Source organism: Lissotriton vulgaris, chromosome 1_2 (assembly GCF_964263255.1).
Source record: "Lissotriton vulgaris chromosome 1_2, aLisVul1.2, whole genome shotgun sequence".
NCBI lineage: Eukaryota > Metazoa > Chordata > Amphibia > Caudata > Salamandridae > Lissotriton > Lissotriton vulgaris.
Genome location: NC_141686.1, coordinates 204,031,731 through 204,053,557, shown reverse-complemented (window position 1 = coordinate 204,053,557; position 21,827 = coordinate 204,031,731). Strand labels below are relative to the sequence as shown.

Below are 21,827 nucleotides of genomic sequence, written 5' to 3'. Positions count from 1 at the left end.
CTGCACATAAACTATCATTAAAGCTAATTTGCTCTTTCTATGTGTACCACAAAAAGCAAAAACAATGAGAAACAAAGGTATTTCTACTTGTTCGACAATCTAGCTCCTGCTTTTGCATGTCGTTAGTTTTTGGTGCTGCCTCAGACTTACAGATCCTTGTAAATCTGGGGCAGCATCAAAAAGCAAAGGGTGTTGCAATGGAATTCCCACAACAACACCATAGCATGCCCCTTTCGCACAGAAAACTGTGTGAAAGGGTACCATATTTACAAAGTGGAGATAAGACAATCAATCAATCAATCAAGAAATGTGTATAGCGCGCTACTCACCCGGAGGGTCTCAAAGAGCTTGGGGGGAGGGGGGGAGGTCTGCTACTGCTCGAACAGCCAGGTCTTGAGTTGCTTCCTGAAGGAGAGGTGGTCTTGGGTCAGACGAAAGTGGATGGGGATGGAGTTCCACATCTTGGCTGCCAGGTAGGAGAAGGATCTTCCTCCCATGGTGGCTTTTCGGATGCGTGGAACGGCGGCGAGGGCGTGGCTGGTCGATCGTAGCTGACGGGTGGGAGTGTAGAAGGTCAGGTGGTTGTTGAGGTACCTGGGACCCTGGTCGTGGAGGGCCTTGTGCGCGTGTGTGAGGAGTCGGAACGTGATTCTCTTGCTGACGGGGAGCCAGTGGAGGTCTCTCAGGTGTACGGAGATGTGGCTGTGACGGGGGATGTCCAGGATGAGTCGTGCGGAGGCGTTCTGGATTCGTTGGAGTCTTTTCTGAAGTTTGGCTATGGTTCCGTTGTAGAGGGTGTTTCCGTAGTCCAGTCGGCTGGCGACGAGGGCCTGTGTGACCGTCTTCCTGGTTTTGGTTGGGATCCAGCGGAAGATCTTACGGAGCATGTGTAGGATGTTGAAACATTATGATGAGACGGCGTTGACTTGTCTGGTCATCGAGAGTGAGGAGTCCAGGATGAATCCCAGGTTGCGTGCGTGGTCCGTTGGTTTGGGTGCACTGCCAGGGCCACCATGAGTCATCCCATGCAGAGGGTGAAGATCCGAGGATGAGGACTTCCGTCTTGTCTGAGTTCAGTTTCAGGCAGCTGTTCATCATCCATTCGGCTACGTCTTTCATCCCTTTGTGTAGGTTTGTTCTGGCGGTGGCTGGGTCGTTGGTGAGGGAGAGGATCAGCTGGGTGTCGTCGGAGTAGGAGATGATGTTGAGGTTGTGTTGGCGTGCGATGGCCGCGAGGGGGTTCCTGTAGACGTTGAAGAGGGTGGGGCTGAGTGATGATCCTTGTGATATGCCGCAGATGACTTCGGTGGCCTCGGATCTGAATGGGGGGAGGCAGACTCTCTGGGTTCTTCCTGCGAGGAATGAGATGATCCATTCTAGAGCCTTCTCTTGGATTCTGATGTTGCTGAGGCGCTGCACTAGGGTGCAGTGGCAGACAGTGTCGAATGCTGCAGAGAGGTCCAGTGGATGAGGGCCGCTGTTTCCCCGTTGTCGAGCAGGGCTCGGATGTCGTCAGTGGCTGCGATGAGGGCGGTCTCGGTGCTGTGGTTGGCTCGGAAGCCGGACTGCGAGTGGTTGAGGGATCCGTTCGTCTCGAGGAAGGCGGTGAGCTGTCTGTTGACGGTCTTCTCGATGACTTTGGCAGGAAACGGGAGGAGCGAGATGGGGCGGTAGTTCTTGAGGTCAGTGGGGTCTGCTGATGGCTTCTTCAGGAGGGCGCTGAGTTTGGCATGCTTCCAGCTCTCCGGGAAGGTGGCAGTGTTGAAGGAGCAGTTGATGATGTCCCGGAGTTGGGGTGCGATGACGGAGTCGGCCTTGTTGAAGACGTGGTGGGGGCATATGTTGGTTGGTGATCCGGAGTGGATGGTGTTCATCGTGTGGATGGTGTCTTCGGTGCTGACTGGGGTCCAGGCTCGGAGGGTGGTGGTGGGGGGCGTTGGTTTGGTGGTTGGGTGCGTGATCTGTGCGCCAAAGCTGTTGTGTATGTCGGCGATCTTGCTGTGGAAGAACAAAGGGAGCGAGTCGCAGAGTTCTTGCGAGGGAGTGATGTCGTTGGTTCCGGCGCTGGGGTTGGAGAGCTCTTTGACGATGCTGAAGAGTTCCCTGTGTTGTGTGCGTTGTTGTCTAGTCGTTCCTTGAATGCTGTCTTCCTGGTGGTGTGGATCAGTTGGTGGTGTTTGCGGGTGGCGTGCTTGAGGGCAGTCATGTTGTCTGTAGTCGGGTCTTTGCGCCAGGCTTTCTCGAGGGTACGGCAGTTCTTCTTGGAGTTCTTGAGATCGTCGTTGAACCAGGAGACTTTCTTGCTGCCGGGTCTGCTGGGATGGTTTTTCAGGGGTGCCAGGTCATTGGCGCAGTTGGTGATCCACTGTGTGAGGTTGTTGGCTGATTGGTTGGGGTTCGTTGAGCTGGTGGGAGGATTCTGGTTCAGGGATGTGGTGAGCTGGTCGGTGGTGATCTTGTTCCAGCTCCTGCGCGGAACCTGTTGCAGGTGGTGGTGAAGCTGAAGTGGATGCAGCTGTGGTCTGTCCAGTGGAGTCTGGTGTAGTGGCCGAAGGAGACGTACTTGCTGGAGGAGAAGACTGGGTCAAGCGTGTGGCCGGCGTAGTGGGTGGGGGTGTTCACCAGTTGCTTGAGTCTGAGGTTGTCGAGGTTGTCCAGCAGGGTGGTGGTGTTGTTGTCGTTGTTGTTCTCCAGGTGGAAGTTGAGGTCCCCTAGGAGGATGTAGTCAGCGGAGGAGAGGGCATGTGGGCTGATGAAGTCTGCGATGTCTTCGCTGAATTGCGTGGGAGGTCCTGGGGGTCTGTAGATGAGGGTGCCTCTGAGGGTGGTCTTGGGGTCGGTGTGAATCTGGAAGTGAAGATGTTCGGCGACTGTGAGGGTGTCCTCGGAGCTGGTCGTGATGCGGATGGTGTTCTTGTGGACGATGGCGATGGCGATGCCTCCTCCTGTCTGGTTGACGCGGTTCCTCCGGGTGATCTTGTATCCGTCCGGGATGGCGATGGCGATGTCGGGCGCTGAGGAGGCGTTCATTGAGGTTTCCGTGAGGAAGGCGACATCTGGAGATGTGGTGTCGAGGAGGTTCCAGAGTTCCACAGCGTGCCTTTGGACGGAGCGGGTGTTGAGCAGGATGCAGTTCAGGTCATTGCTGCTGGTGCTTGGCTTGGCGGGTGTGGGTGCGGTGCAGGTCCGAATGCAGGAGAACTTGCAGGATTGGCAGGTGAAGGGTCGTGGGTGCGTCTCGGGGTGGCTCGGTAGCAGCCGGGGGTCCGGCCCGTGTTGAGTGCGTTGAGGGTGGCGGTGTCGTAAGTCCGGCGGGTGGGGTGGCTTCTGCGGGGGCCAGGGGTTCTGGCACTGGACGCGGTCCAAGCGTGGACGGGCGTAGACGGGCTTGCGTTTGGTGCTCCCGCTGCACACGTCCGCTGTGCTGTCGCTCCGGGGGCGTCATAAGAGGGGAGGAGGGGCAGAGGGGTCAGCTGGGAGGCGGGAGGGAAGAATCCTATGAGTGTGGGGGGGGGCGGGGCCACACGGGAGGCAGCGGTGGGAAAAACGGGGCTGAGGAGCCCGGCGGACGAACCACTCACTCTTGGGTACAGAAGAGAGAATGGGGCGGGCAGGCACACGAGCACTCAGGCAGTCCAGGCGGGGGTACAGAAAAAAGAGACGCAAGTGGCTTAACACCAATTTGTAAATATGGTGCAGGGCATTGCGTCACAGGAACGCCGTAAAAAGTGTCGGTCCAATGGCACAATGCCCTTTTATTAGGCAAGACTTATAGGATATATGCAAGTATATGTGTGTCTGAAGAATGTCCAATACTAGTGAAGCTGGAACTTCAGCAGCCGAATACATCACTGGTGTTTCTCTCACCCATACTCCTATTTTCCCCCACTCTGGAGACTCCGGTGGAGTCTCAAGAATTAGCTGCAGAATGCACTGAATGTATCCTTTAACTTTAGTACACAAATTTATTCTTCAATTATGCAACAGTAACCATAGTTTATCAAGCACAGTGGTGAAACATTCGATAGCAGAATCAGTGATGTTGTTTTGAAGTTCAATCTTTATTTAATCTTCATAAAACACTGTAGCCAATGCATTTCGTCCTCCACAGACTTCTTCAGGGCAAATGAAAGAGCTCTACTTCTAATATCAACGGGGGGAACTGTATCCTTCGGTCCAGTCCAATATATATTAGGTATCTTAAAGAGAATCTCCCTTTCTTCTCCTTCCGTACTGGCCACTACGGGAGACGCCACGCGATGTAGCCGGCCGAAACACACTGACAAGATTTCACCAATTGCTAGGCCATCAAACCTAAGCGAGTCGATAATGCAAATACAGTGCTCTTTCTCCTATATGAAAATAAAACTTAAGGAGAAGAAAGGGAGATTCTCTTTAAGATACCTAATATATATTGGACTGGACAGAAGGATACATTTCCACACTTTATTATTAGAAGAAGAGCTATCTCATTTGCCCTGAAGAAGTCCATGGAGGACCAAACGCTTTGGCTACAGTGTTTTAGAAAGATTAAATAAAGATTGAACTTCAAAACAAGATCACTGATTCTGCTATCAAATGTTTCACCACTGTGCTTGATAAACTATGGTTACAACTTTTGTCCCGGGAGGTTTAGAGGATATTGAATCTCCGATCCGTGGCACCAACAAAACTAAATAAGGCAGTACTTAGGATACATGCAAGTGTGCTTATACCCCTTTCCCCAGTTCTTTTGTTCATAATCAATAAACACCTATGTCTAAAACATGCAAAGGGGGAGAGAGGAGGGGGGACACCTATGTCTAAAACATGAAAAGGGGAGGAGGAGGGGGCTATTAAGCATTCTTAACACTGTAGATGCGAGCAGAACACCAGCCAGCATAACTTTGCACTAAGAAGAAACAGTATCCCTGTTGGAATTTTTGCCTTGTGTCCCAAGATTATTAACATACCTGCAGACATGATCTTGTCATCACTTCCCTCAGTGCCAGTTTCACTTCCTGGTTTCTCAGGCTGTAAATCAAAGGGTTCAGCAATGGAATTATGACTGAGTAGATCACAGTTACCACTTTATCATGTACCAGAGAGTAACTGGATTTAGGACGGAGGTATGTAAACATTATTGTCCCATATAACAAAGTTACAACCAGAAAGTGAGAGGAACAGGTGGAGAAGGCTTTGTGTCGCCCCTTTGTAGAGTGGTTCCTGAAGAGGGCAGCAACAATATACATGTACGTTATGACTATTACAAGGAGGGATCCAACCAGGACAATGCCACCCACAGTAGCACTCAATACCTCATTGAGGAATGTGTTGGAGCAGGATATTGTAAACAATGGTGGGCCATCACAGAAAAAATGGTTAATGTTGTTTGAACCACAAAAGTGCAAAGTGAAAGTTAAACAAGTGAGGACCAAAGAGTTTAGCAACCCTATAAGATAAGATCCGGCCGTAAGAGACAAGTAATTTCTCTCTGTCATGATGGTATGGTAAAGCAGAGGTTTACAGATGGCTGCATAGCGGTCATAAGACATTACTGCCAATAGCAGTGTTGCTGCACTCCCAAAGCCTACACCCAGGAACATCTGCAATGCGCATCCAAGGACGGAAATTTCCTTCCTGTCTGATAGGTTTGCAAGCATGTTAGGTGTGGCACATGAAGGATAGCAGAGGTCCACAAAGGACAGATTTCTGAGCAGGAAGTACATTAGTGTGTGAAGGCGAGGCGAGACCTTGGTCAATAGGATGATTCCAGCATTGCCCACCATGCTGATGCAATAAGCCAGAAGAAACAACATGAAGAGTGGCAGCTGAAGAAGCAGGTCATCAGTGAGTCCTAAGAGGATGAAATCAGTCACTAAGGTGGTGTTGCTTCCTTCCATTTTTAACAGATGATGCAGCCTGAAAAGTTAAACAGAATGTCCAACACATGAGGAAAGGATCTTTCCATTTAATCACAAATTATGAAATTATATAATCCTCCTAAATCACCTCGAAATGTTTTGGCATCATCATCTTTTTGATTCAAAACTCACCAAAATAAACAGAAACAAACCAACATAGCATGATCAAGTAAATTTAAAATAACAAGTGGGGCCATAAACAAAACAATCTATTGAAAGAAATGTCTGGAATTAACAAATAATGGAAATAGGCACTGGTACAGCCAAAAGGTCTCGCTATTTTCTGTGAGCATGCTTATTTATCAATTGTCAAGTGTGTATGTGAGTGGTGGATGAAAAGATAAGTGCGCGAATGAGTAAACTGTTGGATGGATGAGCTGTTGGATAATTGATTAAGAGGATGTATGAATGAGTGAACAGATACAGAATTATGCAACAGAAATTAGGTGGCTGGCAGTAAGAGATAGGGCAGGTAATGAGTTTCAGAGAACAGACAAAGAAAAAGTGGCTACATTGTGGGTGATTGGGGTCAGAAGAATGAATGAATGAGAGTTTTGTAAAGTGCAGCAGCAAAAAGGTTGTCCTCATGCTCATAGGAGGACAGATGTGAGAGTAGATGTGGCACTGAGAGGACAGCAGAAGTGGGATCATGGAGTAAAAGGCTCCCATGTTTGGGGATACTTCCAGAAACCAGCTTTTAATGTGGTGTGCTGAAGTTCAACTGGAAATATATTCCAGTGGACCCTGGTCAGGAAGTAGCAGGACGATTTTTTGGCTTTCCTCCTTCCTCAGGAATCGGACACAAGCGGTGCCCCTTGCCAATTTCTCTTCTAATAAAATAAACATTACCTGTGTGGTTCCCCGGGGCTCCTCTCTTTCTCCACTTCTTTTCAATCTCTATCTTCTCCCCTAATTCACTCCCTGAGGAAAAGGAAAGTCAGTATTTTTAACTATGCTGACAACCTTCAACTGGTATTTAATGTTGATTCATCCCCATCATCTGTGTCCAACGTCCAAGATATGAGGGTTTTTATAAGTGACTGGATGAATAACAACCAGCTGAATTTTAATCCACAGAAAAAGAGATAATCCTCACAGGTGGGCTGGCTAACCCTTGGCACTATCATTTTTGGCCCCCTAAACTTGGTAATCCCCCTACACCAGCTGTCTCTTCGAAGAGTCTGGGGATTATTATTAGCAATGATTTGTCTATAAAGTCCCAAACCAGCTCGGTAGTTTCTGCTGGATTCTTTCAGTTGCATAAAATAAAGAAGATCAGGAGATTTCTGAGCAGGGAAGCCATGATCCTAGTCACTTTGGCTCTAGTGATCTCTCATTTGGATTATGCCAACTCATTGTACGTGGGCATGCCAGCATACCAACTTCGGCACCTTCAGCTAGTTCAGAATCAGGCGGAAAGGCTGATTTTACATCAGCCTAAATGGCATCACTTCAGCCCACTAATAAAAAGCTTACATTGGCTCCCAGTGAGTAAGCGGTGCATTTTTAGGATGGGCTGTACTATTTTTGAAGCACTACATGGCAATGGTTCGGCTTTCATTTCGGCGTGTTTCCACTGTCACACTGCCTCTCGTAACATTAGATCGTCCCATCTCAACCTGCTGGAAATTCCTCCAGCCAAACGGAAGAAGTATGGCAGACTCTGGTTGCCATACTCTGTCCTTGCGCTGCAACTTTGGAACTCTCTTCTTGTAGAGCTAAGGTCTTTGTCCTCCCTTGCCCAATTTAGGAGGCAGCTAAAGACCTGGCTGTTCACCCAAGCATACTCTGACTGAGCTTCCCTCTCGCCATGGCACCGATCCTCACATGAGCGCCAAGAAAACATTGGTGTACGCGCGCTTAATAAGTGCTTTTAACATAACATTAACAATGCATACTGCATTTGAACTGGAGGAACGCAAATGGTGCAAAGGGACATAAGACTTAAAACAAGATCATGTAAACATTTACATGTAATTTATTTATTTATGACTCAGGTGACAATAGCAGCTGTAGCATCAGTGTAGCTTTGATTACATTGGAATTTCCTATAAAAAGTTTTTATTTTAAATAACTTTGTCACTATTCCATGAATCTGCAAGGTACTTTCCTGAAAAAGAGGACATTGAAGTTGGGTTCTTGTTTGCCAATTTTTTCCAGATGCATCAAGTAGGAGGGTGATAAAACAAGGGGTGGGCATAAGTAACATTCCCCATTTTACCTCCCATATGAGTCTTTGTTCCTCGATACAGAAAAAGCACAACTGAACGGAATTACACCAAACGTGTCATGTAAGTACAACTTTATTCAAGCAAGTATCTATGTTACTTTAGCACTGCTTGATTAATTTCCTCAAAATTTAGCAGATGCTTAGCATGTTTGGATCACCATTAGTATTTGAAAATATTTGCAGATTCGGCAAGGAGGGCACACTGAAGGGAGTGTAAAAAAGCGAATATTTTCTAATAACTTGGGGCCAGATGTAGGTGTCCAAATACCGGTCGGAAAAGGCCGAAAATACCGATTTTCGGCCCGTTCCGACCGGTATTTGGACATTGGTATGTAGGGGTTTGAAAAACTTACAGATTCAGTAATTTTACCGAATAGGTAATTTTACCGAATAGGTAAAATTACAGAATCGGTAAATTTACCGATCCTGTAAATTTTACCGATTCGGTAAAATTACCGATCGGTAAAAATACCGAATCTGTAATTTGCTATGTAGGTAGCACTGTTAAGAGTGCTACAGGCCATTCAGGATTCGGTATTTACCATGTAATACTATTACATGGTAAATAACGAATTCCTGTGTACATGCACATCTGTGCATGTACACCTGTGCCATGTGGCACACAGACATACCCTAAGGGCATGTATGTGTGTCACATGGCACACAAGCCTGATACAGGGGTGCAACAGGGTGTCAAAGTGACACCCTGTTCCCCCTGTCAATTTGGAAAATTTACCGATTCAGTAATTACCGAATCGGTATTTGCTATTGTTTCCTATGGGCTTGAAGGCCTATAGGAATCAATGGCAAATACCGATTCGGTAATTACCGATTCGGTAAATACCGAATCTTACCGAATCGGTATTTCTTACCGATTTTTTACCTACATAGGTTTTACCGATTCTTAAATACCGAATCGGTAAAATTCGGTATTTAAGAATCGGTAAAACCTATTTACCTACATCTAGCCCTTAGTCATCATTTGAAAAACTCACATGAAATTTGGTGGACATTTAACATATTTATTCTTCTGTGTGTGTGGCAAATTCATGCACAGCCGTAAAGGTGTGGTGCTATTGATTTCACATTCTAATAACTTGCTTTTTCATGGATTTACATGAAATGTGTTATTAGGTTAGCCCTGTGATGGAATCTTCTTTTACATGCAGATCTAAGAAGGGGAAAATCAGAGTTAAATAAAAGGTGGACAATGTCATTTGTTTGCTTATAATTTTTTTCACAGGATTGTACGATGCTCTACACTTATCATCATTAGTTAGGATATTGTTAGTTTCATGTTAACTAATTAAGAGCAGGAACGCTGGAATGGGCAATCAAAAAATCTGCCTTTACCATGTTATCGTCCCTAAAAATGTTTTCTTCCCTAATGCACAAAGAATCTCTGGAAAGAATTAAAGCAAACTCAGCATGACAGTAACATTTTACTTAGTGACGTGCTGTGCTGTTGGTTGGTTTGGTGTAAATCTCTTCAGAGGATATGAAGAAACTAACATTAAAATAATGTCAGTAGAATTGAAATGGTTAAAAGTGAGAAAGTGCCTGGACCCTTATTTTGCAGATAGCCATTGAAGTAAGATTCGCAGACTGTCCAGAATTTACAAAAATAAATGCCCAAGTATCCTATTTCTTTTTTTGAAAACAAATTTTTATTCAAGATTGTATACAGTACGCAGGTCTCTGTACCCCAGAGATACCTGCAGGACAGTGTGGCCACAACAGTGAGAATACAATCCGGTTTTCTTCAAGGAGAAAGATGTAAAGGCATACACAATCAATACAAAAATAGCGCCCCCTTCCCCCCAACAATACCCCCTCCTCCCCCCACCCCAACCCGTTGCACGGTCTCCATCACTCGTCTCCAACGCATTGCATATATACTGAACAAGATGCATACACCCACCATCGTAGCCCCATCACATTTCCACTGGAGGGTCCTGGTCGACCGTGGGCTCAAGCCATAGGCCCCTAAATCAGCCCAGCGCTTCCAAATTTTATAGTGTTTTCGTGGGCACCCCCGGGCAACAAAGACTGGTCGTTCCAGTCCCATTCAGAAGTTGAGCCCTCTTTTCCATTCCACCACAGAGGGGACTCTCGTGTCCTTCCAAGCCTGGCCACATCCCTCTTAGCCAGTGTAAGGCCCAACAATAACAAATGTCTCTTATAGATGTTACCCCCCACCCCATCCAGCACATGTAGGAGACCCAACTGCGGCATTCGGGGGAGTTCTCATCCCAGGACCTCAGGCAAATATTTTACTCCCAAGTTTTGTCAGAGGAGATAACAAACACCAAAACCTTTTCCTACTGCGCTAATCGGTGGGATATTGTTTAACAAAATGCCTGTTTACTGATTGTACCACAATGTAATGCAAATCAACCCTTAAATGCCTTTTGATTTTTGCAGATGGCGTTTCACTTTAAAAATGTCGATCCTATTGTCTTTGGTGTCGTTTTTCATAATAAACATATCAGGTCTATAGTCTTGATCGCTGGTTTGTCACTGTTACTAAATCAGCTGTGGTGTATTGAGCACGGGGTTTCCTATAACACAATAAGTGCAACATGAAGACCTCCCTTTCTATGAAAGCACACTGCCTACTCAAATGCTGTCTCAAAGAATGTGCATAATACATCAAGAGATCTCTACTTATAAAAACCTTCTGGTGCCCCAAACATGCAAAAAGAAGAACTAATGAATAAAATGGAACACTTAGGGGCATATGCAATTTTGGGTCCAATGTTGCAGCGCTGTGCTGCACCATTTCCAAAAAATAGGGGTGTGTTGTATTTACCAGAATATGGCGCACACCTGTTTTTTCACCAGTGCTGGCTCTAAAGACCACTGCCCAGCACCAACACAGATACCCTTGTGCCATTGTGCATGGGTACCTCCATTGCATGGATGGTTGTTATGTGTAGGAAGGTAGTACTTCCTGCACATACAAAAATCAATAATGGCGATTTTCTACATCTATGTGTGCTGCAAAAACAAAGCACACATTCAAAAAGTAAAAACAATGGCATGGCTTACGTTTTTGGTGCTGGAACCTGTATGAATGGGTTCCAGATTTAAAAGCGGCGTTAAGCCACAAAAAGTGTCTTAATGCTACTTTATATATGTGGAATAGGGCATTGCACCACTGGAACATCGGTAAAAGTTAGACTTCGGTGGTGCAATCTCCTTGTAGATATGCCCCGTAGTAGGTGCACTCTCAAGCACTTTTTGGTGGACAAACCATAATTTCTGCTGAATCAAATGATTTACTTCTGACTGCCAACATGTGGGTGGAGCCAAAGCCCTCCTCCTGGTTATGAGTATCACATTGTTGTCCTTCAACAGCTGCACTGTCAACCCAGCCCAAAATATTTCAAATAAAAATAAACCCTGGCCATGATACACTGCTGGATCTTTGCAGATTAAACAATTGGCAACAAAGTTGATGCACTATCCGGCCATGTGGTCCTTGGCAGGGTTCAGTCTATGTTTGAGACCTTGTGAGCGCCTCCCACCCCTGCCTTGTGTTCCACTAGAGGGCAATCTTGAAGTCCCTGCTATCTTTATGATTCCATCAACACAGGGAATAAATCCAGATATGATTCCATCACCACATAATGACCGATAAACTGGCCTGGATTCATCCCTGCACATTAATGCTCATGGAGACATGATTCCTCATTGACACATCTCAAATGATGTCCGCTGTGCCTTAAATATGGTTCCTTTTCTAAACATGCATATTTCTGGTTGTCCTATGTAAGAAAGTGCTCTCTTTTTGCATGGTTGCCCCCACTTTTTTTAAACTGCTGATGTACTTTGACTGAGTGTGCCCTAGGCTCCTGACAAACAGGTATACATGGCCTATGTTCTTTCCCTAAAACTGTATTGAAAATAAAACCCAATTGCCACTCGCTGGGCACAGGTCAGCACTTATAAATGGTGCCACAAGTACCAAGGGCACTGTGACCAGGGAAGGCCTCTAAAGGCTGCAGCACTTATTGTGCCACCCTGAGAGGCCCTGTACCTTCACACACACACACTGCCTTTGCAGGCTGCGTGTTTTGGTGCAGAAAAAAGTGAAGAGTCGAATTGGCACACATCCCTGAGTGCCATGCTTACAACTCACTGCCAGGTCATAAATCAGCCACCCCTCTAGCTGGGTGCACAATACCTGTGGTGAGGGTACAGGTGCATGAACCCTATTCTCCTACAGTGTTTAACACAATTCGTAAACATTGTAAGTGCCGTATTACCATTAAGAATATATGGTACTAGGAGTATGTCATTACGAACTCTACAGTACCATAATGGCTTTACTGAAAACTGGGAAGTTTGGGATCAAACTACTCAGCACATTAAACCTACACTGATCCCAGTGTGAGATTTAATAAGAAATGCACACAGAGGGCATCTTAGAGATCCCCCTTGAAAAACGACCTAACACTAGTTTCAAGGCTGAGTAGCCGCTCACCAGCTGCCACCACCAGACATGTTTCTAGACCACTGGGTCGAGAGCCTACAGCTCTCTGGGTCTAAAACAATGCACACCCTGGGACAAGGTGTCAAACCTCCTTCCCCAGGTTGGGCAGGGTACACAAAGTGGAATCTTCAAAGTTTTGCCACATTTGTGAGCTTTCCCAGGCTGTTTGCCGCTCTCAGCAACTGGCCCCCATCAGTTCTAACCCCCACTTTGGGCAGGAAAATCAGTGGAAAACCAAGTGAGGAAGGGAGGTGTGCCCACCTTTGCCAACCCCACCCCACAGGTGGGGGAGGCGAGGTGAAAAACAACTATTGGTCCCCACCATCTTGCAGATGGGAGGACCCAGCCAACCAGAGTGAGGCATATGCCCCCTCTAAATGGCATTGGTCCCAACCTTGACTTACCTGTAACGCCCCATAATCTAGTATTTAGTGGCACCCCGAACCTTGTCTCCTCAGACAAGAACCAACTAAGAAGAAAAGAAGAAAAAGCACCAAAGAAGCCATTCTAAAGCTAATAAGAGGAGGACACCCACTGACAGGGACCCAGCCCTACCAGCCTTTCTCCACCTTGAACCTGCATAAGTGGGATCCTGGTTGTCCTGCAGCCAGCAGCCTCAAGAACCCAAAGGACCTGTCCTGCCTTCCACCCAAAAGACTTTGTCTCTCTTGAACACCAGATTTGTTCATCCACAGAGTCTGGCTGCAGCCTAATCCACAAGTCTGTACCGCTCTGCACCACTCTGCACCCACAGTCCACAGCCCGAGTTCAAGTGGTTCAACAAAGGGTCCCCCCAGAGATCCTGACCTCAGATCTGGTGATCTCTGACCTGCCTCAACCCTCTCCACGACGCCTGCAGTCTCTTGCTGGAGGATCCCCCACGACTGGAGCTGGTAAGAAAACCTGACACCTCGAGGCACCCGTGCACCCGATGTCCCACGGCCTTGGGTGCCTCAACCAACGGTGTCCCAGCATCTCCAGGCATCCCAACTTACCACTCCAGCTGGTAGTCACCTCCAGAAGATCTTTGTCACTGAGCCTGTAGTCAAAACCGGATAACTGCTAAGGATGCAGCATGAGTTGGAAGGTAAAACAGATAGGAGACAACATCATTGCGGTAGAGAGAGAACAGGGTAGACGCCAGTACACACACCTCACGAACACCATTTGTAATGGGGACTCAATCTGTCACTTGTCCTTGGATCTCCAGCAAACTTGAGCAAAGGGCCATAACAAGTCACGTGGAACCAGATGGAAAGCAAACTTGAGGTCGACGAAGACAACATATAAGCTTCCCCTGACAACCACAACGGTCTTCCAGTAAAGTAGAAGGAAGCAAAAAACGTGGTAGATTGTGGATATCTTCTTCCTGAATCCAGCCTGAAAGGAGGAAATAATGACCTTTTTCTCAATCCATACCTTAATTTTGCCTAAATTCAGTAGAGCAAAGATATTTAGAAAGCAGTTGATCAAAATGATCGGCCTTTAGTTTGTAGGAATGGATATGTCCCCTTTTTTATATATCAGGATGATCTCTGCTCCCTTCCATGAGTCAGGTATTGGAGCACCGCATGCAATTTCATTTGCCAAAAAGAGGATATATTGAACCCATTTGTCTCTTTAGTGCAAATAAATGTCAGCCAGTATACCATCCAAACCTGGGGCTCTGCCTCTAGTTTATGTGCGTAAGGCAAAACATCAGTCAAAGTAAAAAAGGATCCATTGTATCTATAGAATCTTCAATGATCTCTATCCCCCGGTGGTCCTTTGACGCAGTTAAGAGAGCTCTTCGGGCCAGAATGTAAAGTACATGATACTTTTTCCAGCCAGACTCAAAATTATGAACGAAGGGAAAACGTATTTCTTCGACTCTTCTGCAGACGCCAGCGACTGGCTGGAGAGATGGCTCACTGTTTACTGCAAAGGAGAAAGCAACTGATCGGTGGCCGAGGATGCCCATGGTGGGACTGAACAAGAGGCGGAGCAGACATCCAGTAGCCAGTCGCAATGGCTGCAGACAGATAAGTGACTTGTGGGGCACACATTAAACCACTAGGACTGCTCTACTCACCCATGTTAATGGGGAGGGGCATACATTGGGACCTCTAGAGGTTGCTGCGAGAGAGTGGCCCAATCGCATCTGTGACCAGTGAGGCTTCACACATTTCCGCAACATATGACTCACTCGCTCTTTCCTTCTCCATATAGGTTGACAGACTGCCTCTGTGGATTGTTGAGTAGGGGGGCCCCACTACCACTTTGTATGGGCTTGACATGAATTGTCCGCTGACAGCTAGTACTTCGTGCTGGATGAAAGCTCACGGCACCCCACAAATGTTTCTTTCTACTCTGTTTGGTCGACATACACTCTGCATGTTTGGGAGGTGGGAGGTTGGGGGCTCACCTTGCAGGGTTGCAGGGAGGGGGGAGTTGGGTTGTTTATTAGATTTTTTGGGGGGGTGGGAGACCATGCCCAAGATCTTGAGATCCAGAAGACACAGGAGGCTGGCACAAAACAAACTTTGGGGGTGAGGAGGCACTCAAACATTATTCACCCCACTTGACGCCATGAACAACCTAGCTAAAATGCGGATATGGACCTGGACATGAATGTTCTGGAGAACAAAATTAAGCGCACATTAGTTATGCCGCACATTAGGAGGCATTCCCCAGACGTTGTTCCGATTCAGGAATCGCACTTGCGAGGGAGTAAATGCAAGGCATCAGATCGTTTCGGGTATAGGATGGTGGCCCACTCTGGATTCTCGTCTGGGGCCCGAGGGGTGGGTGTCCTGACACGTAGTGCTGTGTCCCTAGTCATCACAGGCACCTGGCCAGATGAAGCTGGATGCTTTGTTGCAGTTACAGGTAAATGGGAGGGGCGACTGATATTATTGTGCTCTTGCTTAATACCCTTGGATCTTCATGCAGTGATTTTTTCGAAGCTTGGCCCACTCCTTACTGATCTCCCCCTAGGCACTCTCCTGATGCATGGGGACATGGACACAGTCACAAACCTGGAGTTGGACCAGTCTGGCTTCCCTGTGGGCCAACAAGGAGAATGCAGCCTGGCGGATTTTGTCATGGCCATGGGCATGGTGGATTTGTGTTGCCACATAACCCTCTCTCACAGCACTATACATACTGTTCAGCGTGCCACAGTTCTTTTTTCAAAATAGACCACTTTTATACACGCAACAAGAGTGGGGGACTTCCTTAACTCTGCACACATGGTGCAGGGTATTTTGGGGGCCACTCTCTAGTCTGTGTCACTCTTAAAACCCCATCCCTAGATAAGGCTACTTTCCCATAAATAGATCCCTGGCGCCTGCGAGACCCAACGCTTAGAAACAAACTCTGAGATGGCTCATAGCTCTATTTTAAAGAAAGTATGGGGTCCGTACACTCCTGCACAACTTAATAGGAGGCTTACAAGGTGGGGGGCAGATGCAGGCGTTGATCGGCGCTAAAAAAAGAGTCCCCGCGGATTTGGTCACTTGAGCAAGTAATTGGTCAGATGGAGGGCAACGGGGCAACGTTTTCCAGTCCTGACGGAAGACGCAAGCAGGCGCTGAGGCAACAAGACCTGAGGGTCCTGACGGATGGCGAAGCACGGGCATACGCATTAGCGACACAACACCGTTTATACGATATGGGGGATACAGCTCTGAAGCTCCTAGCGTGGTTGGGAAGACAAGAAAGGGAGAGATCTGGTTGACGGGAGCACGTGATATAAATGGGTCACTGCAGGCTACAAGTAACAACATAGCAGAAGCGTTCACCAAGCATTTTGAGTGTGTCTACGCACCGGTGTGCACTAGGTCGGAGAGTGACTGTTCAGAATTCCTGAGGGACTTCGCCTTGCATATATTGTCCGGGGAAGAAAGTGAGATGCTTGAGTCTGACCTCACAGACGAGAAACTGGGTAATGCCCTGGGTTCCCTGAAATGTGGGAAAGAACCGGGTCTGAACGGGCTACCATTCAAGATTTATAAAGGGCAGGCCTCAGTTATAATACCCCCACTCTGAAACATGTTGATCGAGGCGCGAGAAGTGGGGCAACTCCTGTTGGACCAGCGAGCGGCCACGATAATGGAAATCTATAAAGTTGGAAAGCCGCCAGAGGAGTGTAGTTCCTATCGTCCCATCTCCCTTATCAATGTGGAAGCCAACGTTCTGCCTAAAGCTCTGGTGGACAGGCTGGTGTCTGTAATTGCGGAACTGGTCCAGGTAGACCAATCAGGGTTTATGCCTTGTAGAAGCAACTGGCCCCTTGTCCCCGCTTGTTTGCCCTTGCGCTGGAGCCTTTGGCGCATTGGATCCGGAGGGACCCAATGATTTGGGGTGTAGTTGAACCGGGGGGCTGGGAAGAGCAAATCTTGCTCTATGCCAATAAAATCGTCTTGTATCTTGCACGACCATACCACTCAATGGCATGTGTGGTATATATCTTCTAACTATTTGGTAGCTACTTGGGCCACAATATTAACTGGTCCAAGTCGGTGATCTTTTCACTGTCGGGTCCCACCCTGGTGTTCCAGTGCAGTGTGCAGCGCCGGTGGTGTTGGAGGGATTTACATTTCTGGGTATTCTTGTTATATGGGACCCGAAGACATTCCTAAACAGGAATCTTGGGCCCAAAATGAGACGCCTCTGTGCAGATGTCAGCCACTGACGTACCCTTCTGCTTTCTCTTATGGGCAGGGCGGCTTTATTCAAAATGATGACACTACCACACCTCCTGTATGTCCTCCAGAATTCCCTATACCTGGTTCCTTCAAACGGGTAGTGCAGGAAGTCAGAGCATTGCTGTGGCAGGGTGGTACACCAAGGATCGCATTGCACAAGTTGCAGAAGGGGGTCTATGATGGTGGCCTGGCTATCCCTGACGTTAGGCTCTGTTATTGGGCCTCGCAGTTACAGGTCATTAACGACTGAGTGCGCATGGATATGGAGGAACTGGCTTACAGAGCAGATAGAGCCATCATGCCGGGAAGAAACTGTGAACCTGTACTCTATTCCCAAAAGTCCTAACTGGAGTGGGCAGGACACACTAAAGTGGTGTTACATTGCTGGAGGGAGGCCAATAAATTACTAGGTTGGACAAGTACATTAACTGGTAGAACCACGTTGTGGGTGGGGGATCCTTTGCATGAAGTAGGTGCCCAATGGGTTTTAAAGGGTGGAAGCTGATAGGAACTGAGTACTTGGGTGACGTATGGAAAGGAGACTCTCCCCTCACCTTCGAGGTACCTCAGTGGGAATACAATTTGAATTAGACACAGAGATATCAGCACCTGATACTCATACACGCATTGCGCATCCACATCCCTTGTGGTACTTCTGTTCCAGAATGTTCCCCAATGGAAGACCGTATGTTATTAGATCCAATAGTCGGAAAACCGAAAGCCGCGATCTACAGCAAGTTGATAAATAATTTGCCAGACTCCTTACTGACCCTCCGGGAAACATGGGCTAAAGACATAGGGCCTCATTTATGAGGCTGTGTGTCACTTTTACGCCGCCGGTGAGTCACATTTTGAGACGCACCAGTGGCATAAAAAAATGCGCCTTTCTGCGCCATATTTACAAAGTGACGCAACTAGGTAGATGCGTAACTTTATAAACCCCTGCGCCACATTATAGCTGCACCAGGTACAATGTATGCAAGGGGGGGCGTATTGATGCAAGAAAGGGCCGTAGAAGTGACGCAGTGAAATCTATAAGATTTCACTGCGCCTCTTCTAGGATGCACATACGTCAATATCTTACGCCTGCCTCACAGCAGGTGTAGGACTGACGCAGGCCCTTTCACATGGGGTTTGCCCCATGTGAAAGGACGCATTGCTGGAGTTGAGACACTATTTTGACACACTCTAGCAATGCGTCACTTTTACGCCATACAGATACGTCAGAAATACTTGCGCAATGATGCGTCATACTGTAAATATGACGCATCATTGGTGTTGCAAGGAGGGCGCAATGAAAAGTGACGCATCGCTGTTTTCACGCAGTGATGCGTCACTTTTCATAAATGAGGCCTGTAGGTTTTATCGATGATGAGGAGTGGCAGGAGGCAATCCAGAGCCCAAGAGAAATCGCAACTCGCTGCCAATTTAGATTGATAAAACTCAAGATACTACATCGAACATACTACCCCCGTACTCACCTATACGCATGGGCTAGGATCCCTACGGCATTGTATGCGAGGGGATGCCAGGGGGACCCTTCCCACATATCTTAAGGGAATATCCAGAGATTGTTAGGTACTGGCAAAAAGTCATGTATACTATGTCTAGAGTAGTGGGAGTGACAGTCCCTCTGGATGCGAAGTGGCTGTTACTTATGATTAAAGGCAACTCTGACTGGTCCAGGTACGTGGGAATATGGTTGGCTCTAGCAGCAGGGATTGCGAAGCGTAACATCGCCAGTGGGTGGGGGCGCCTCTGCCTCCGATGCTGGAGGAGTGGAGAGGAGACCTCGATTGGTGTTAGCAAGCTGAGCAATCGGTCTACAAAAGTAGGGGGTACATCAAGAAATGGGAAAGAATATGGGCACCGTGGAAAAAGTACAGAGGGATGATTATGGGAAACTGAATCTCATTGGGGCATTGCTTTGCCTTCTCTCCTCACATGAATGTATCATTATCGAAAAACTCTGTCCTCCTCACTGTGCATTACTGAACCTGTCTATTGTATTGGATGTTCTCTTGAGCAATGTTAATAAAAAGATTTAAAAACAATAATTATAATCTTTATCCCCCTTACAAGATTCAGTTCATTTGATAAAGCAATACCAGTAGAGACTGGAAAAAAGCTCTATTCATGATTGCGGAGATTTATTAATATGAATGGGGTCCCCATAAAGAACCCTCCCTCATTTAACTAGGGTCCGAAACCTTGTAGAATCCTTGGGGAAACAGTTCTGTTTGAGCTCCTGTCTTTTGCCTACATCCCTAGCCTTCTTAGCCTTCTTAGCCTTCTTAGCCTTAAGCTGGCCCCTTTTGAATCTTTTCCTGGCCAGGCAAATTTCGTAATGCCGTCCCAAATCTCTGCTATAACTTCTACACTCCCTGTCAAACCACTTGTTATCTTTAAGATATTTCTTTCCAAGATTGGTGAAGGGAAAGAAAAAATAGCACAATATTTTCTTAAAGAAATCATTACGCAAGGCAGTCATAGTTATTAAAATATCTGCCAACGAAGGAGTCAGGGTGATCAATTCGGTCACACAATCCTTTAGGTCCAAGCTTATATGGTCTAGAACAAACAGAGCGGCATATGTACAAGGAAAGTGGAGAAGGATGCTGTTAAGCCAAGAAGGCTAAGAACACACCCGTCACATTAGAAATGCATGCCTACACCATAATCACAATCCCACTTTACCATTGGCTGGCATCACATCCCTCGTTATCCCTCAGCATCCTCCGCCCTGCGGTCCAGGGCAACTGATTTGGAGGCTAAATCTGTAAGGGCTGTTTTTTAATGTGGAAACCTCGCTTTCCAGTTTGGTGACAGTCTGTTTCGTGGCTATGGACCTTTCTGCCACCGAAAGGAAATCTACTCGCAGTAGTTCTATATCGAGGAAAATTGCGGCTACTTTGGCCTGAACTGCTGTGCTCAAGGACTCTATGCCCACTAGGATTTTGGCTCCCGAGGGGCCTGGCTGCACACTTTCATTCTCCTTAGGTGTCTTCCTGGTGGGATCTAGCTTTGAGGTGCCCCCGTGCTGTGTATAGGTCTATCTTTGCTTGTTGTGCCTCTCTTTGCGGTCTATCCTTGCCCATCTTTATTGTGCCTAGGTAACTGAGTGGGCACAGGTGCTTGACGTACATCACTGTGGGGCATCTCAGGCTGCAGGGCACTCTATCGCAGTGGATCGGGTTCCGTATCTATGAGAAGTGTCCTTAGCAGATATAAACTTGGTATATTGTATAGGCTTAACAATATGCACTGGACACGCACTGGCAGCTCTCTCTGTTGGCGGGGGCCTTTATTGAAAATGTAGGTACCTCAGGGACAAGGCATGCAGCACCTAGGTATCGGGCTTGAAGGGGTGCTTTTTATCCTGCCAGCAGTGGTCGTAGGCTGTGTGTTGTCACCATTTCTGCCTCACAGAGATCTTAATGTCTCTTAATATGTAACTTTGGAGTGGATTGGGTCCCCTTTCCAGTCTGCTGTCTATTGGGAAGGTGGTAGCGATGTGGAACCTTGTTTGCATTGATTGGCAGTGGAGGGGACGACACTGAATGCATGATTGCCATCCTGCCTGTGGCCCCATCCTCCCCCTCGGTAGGCCCAAAGATTGGACTGGAGGACATGGCCAAGCCCAGGTCCCACTGCCCAGCTCTCTAACCCCACAGGGCCGAACCCCTAAGCAGCACACCCCAGTCGCTTGCTGTGCTCTTCTAGGGGGGTCAAATGCTGATATGGAAGGTTGCCCCGATGAGCCACCAGTCTTTGTTGACATCCTGCGGTAGCTACCAGTTCCCATCCCAAGCAAGTATTCCACATGATTTTGCTGGGGCGTAGACGTGTCTATCATGAACTCCTTTCATCATGTTGGGTTCTCTACACACGAGGCCCCGGCATCTTTCCCCCAAGCCAGGCCTTCTCCTCACTGCACTCTAGAAAGCGTCTCTGTGGGGTCACAAAGTGTGACCCCTTTTCTCCAGCAAGGAATGGGCAAGAGTGCTTTATCTCCAGATTTCAGAGTGGGCAGCCTTCCCGGGTGTTGTCTCACTGGTCTCACTTGCCATGATATCTCAGTTTTGCTCCACTTTTTTACCTCTGGCTTGTAATAATTTTTTATTCCCCAACTGGAGCGCTCATGCCGGAATGCAGTAGCTGGGCAGGTAGGGGAATTTGAAGGATAATTAGATGGGTTGATCGTGGAACTCCTTAAGCTGCGTACGCTCCTGTCATAATCTTGGCCACGCCGCCCATACTAGGGACTTGCAGGGGTCTGCCATTGCCAATTGTAATTATGCCTAATTAAAATATACCTTGTAGTGTAGTTCCTATGGGCACGATTCACAGAATGAACTTAAGACTCAATCCTAAACTTACTACTATTTTGGTATTCACAGAATGAATTTACTACTTTTGGAATTCACAGAAGTTAGGATTTTGTCTTAAGTCTGTCTTAAGTCTGTCTTTAGTCTGTCTTAAGTTAGTCTTAAAACAAACTTAAGACA

The 21,827-nt window shown here is 47.2% G+C and overlaps 1 protein-coding gene across 1 annotated transcript; it reads right to left on the bottom strand.

Annotated features, from left to right (window-relative positions):
* Positions 1-4,943: 4,943 nt before the first annotated feature.
* Positions 4,944-5,882, bottom strand: LOC147734950 (olfactory receptor 5F1-like). Its single transcript, XM_086952534.1, has one exon. It carries the CDS (start codon positions 5,880-5,882, stop codon positions 4,944-4,946), a length of 939 nt encoding a protein of 312 aa, XP_086808660.1.
* Between the last annotated feature and the right edge of the window lie 15,945 nt (positions 5,883-21,827).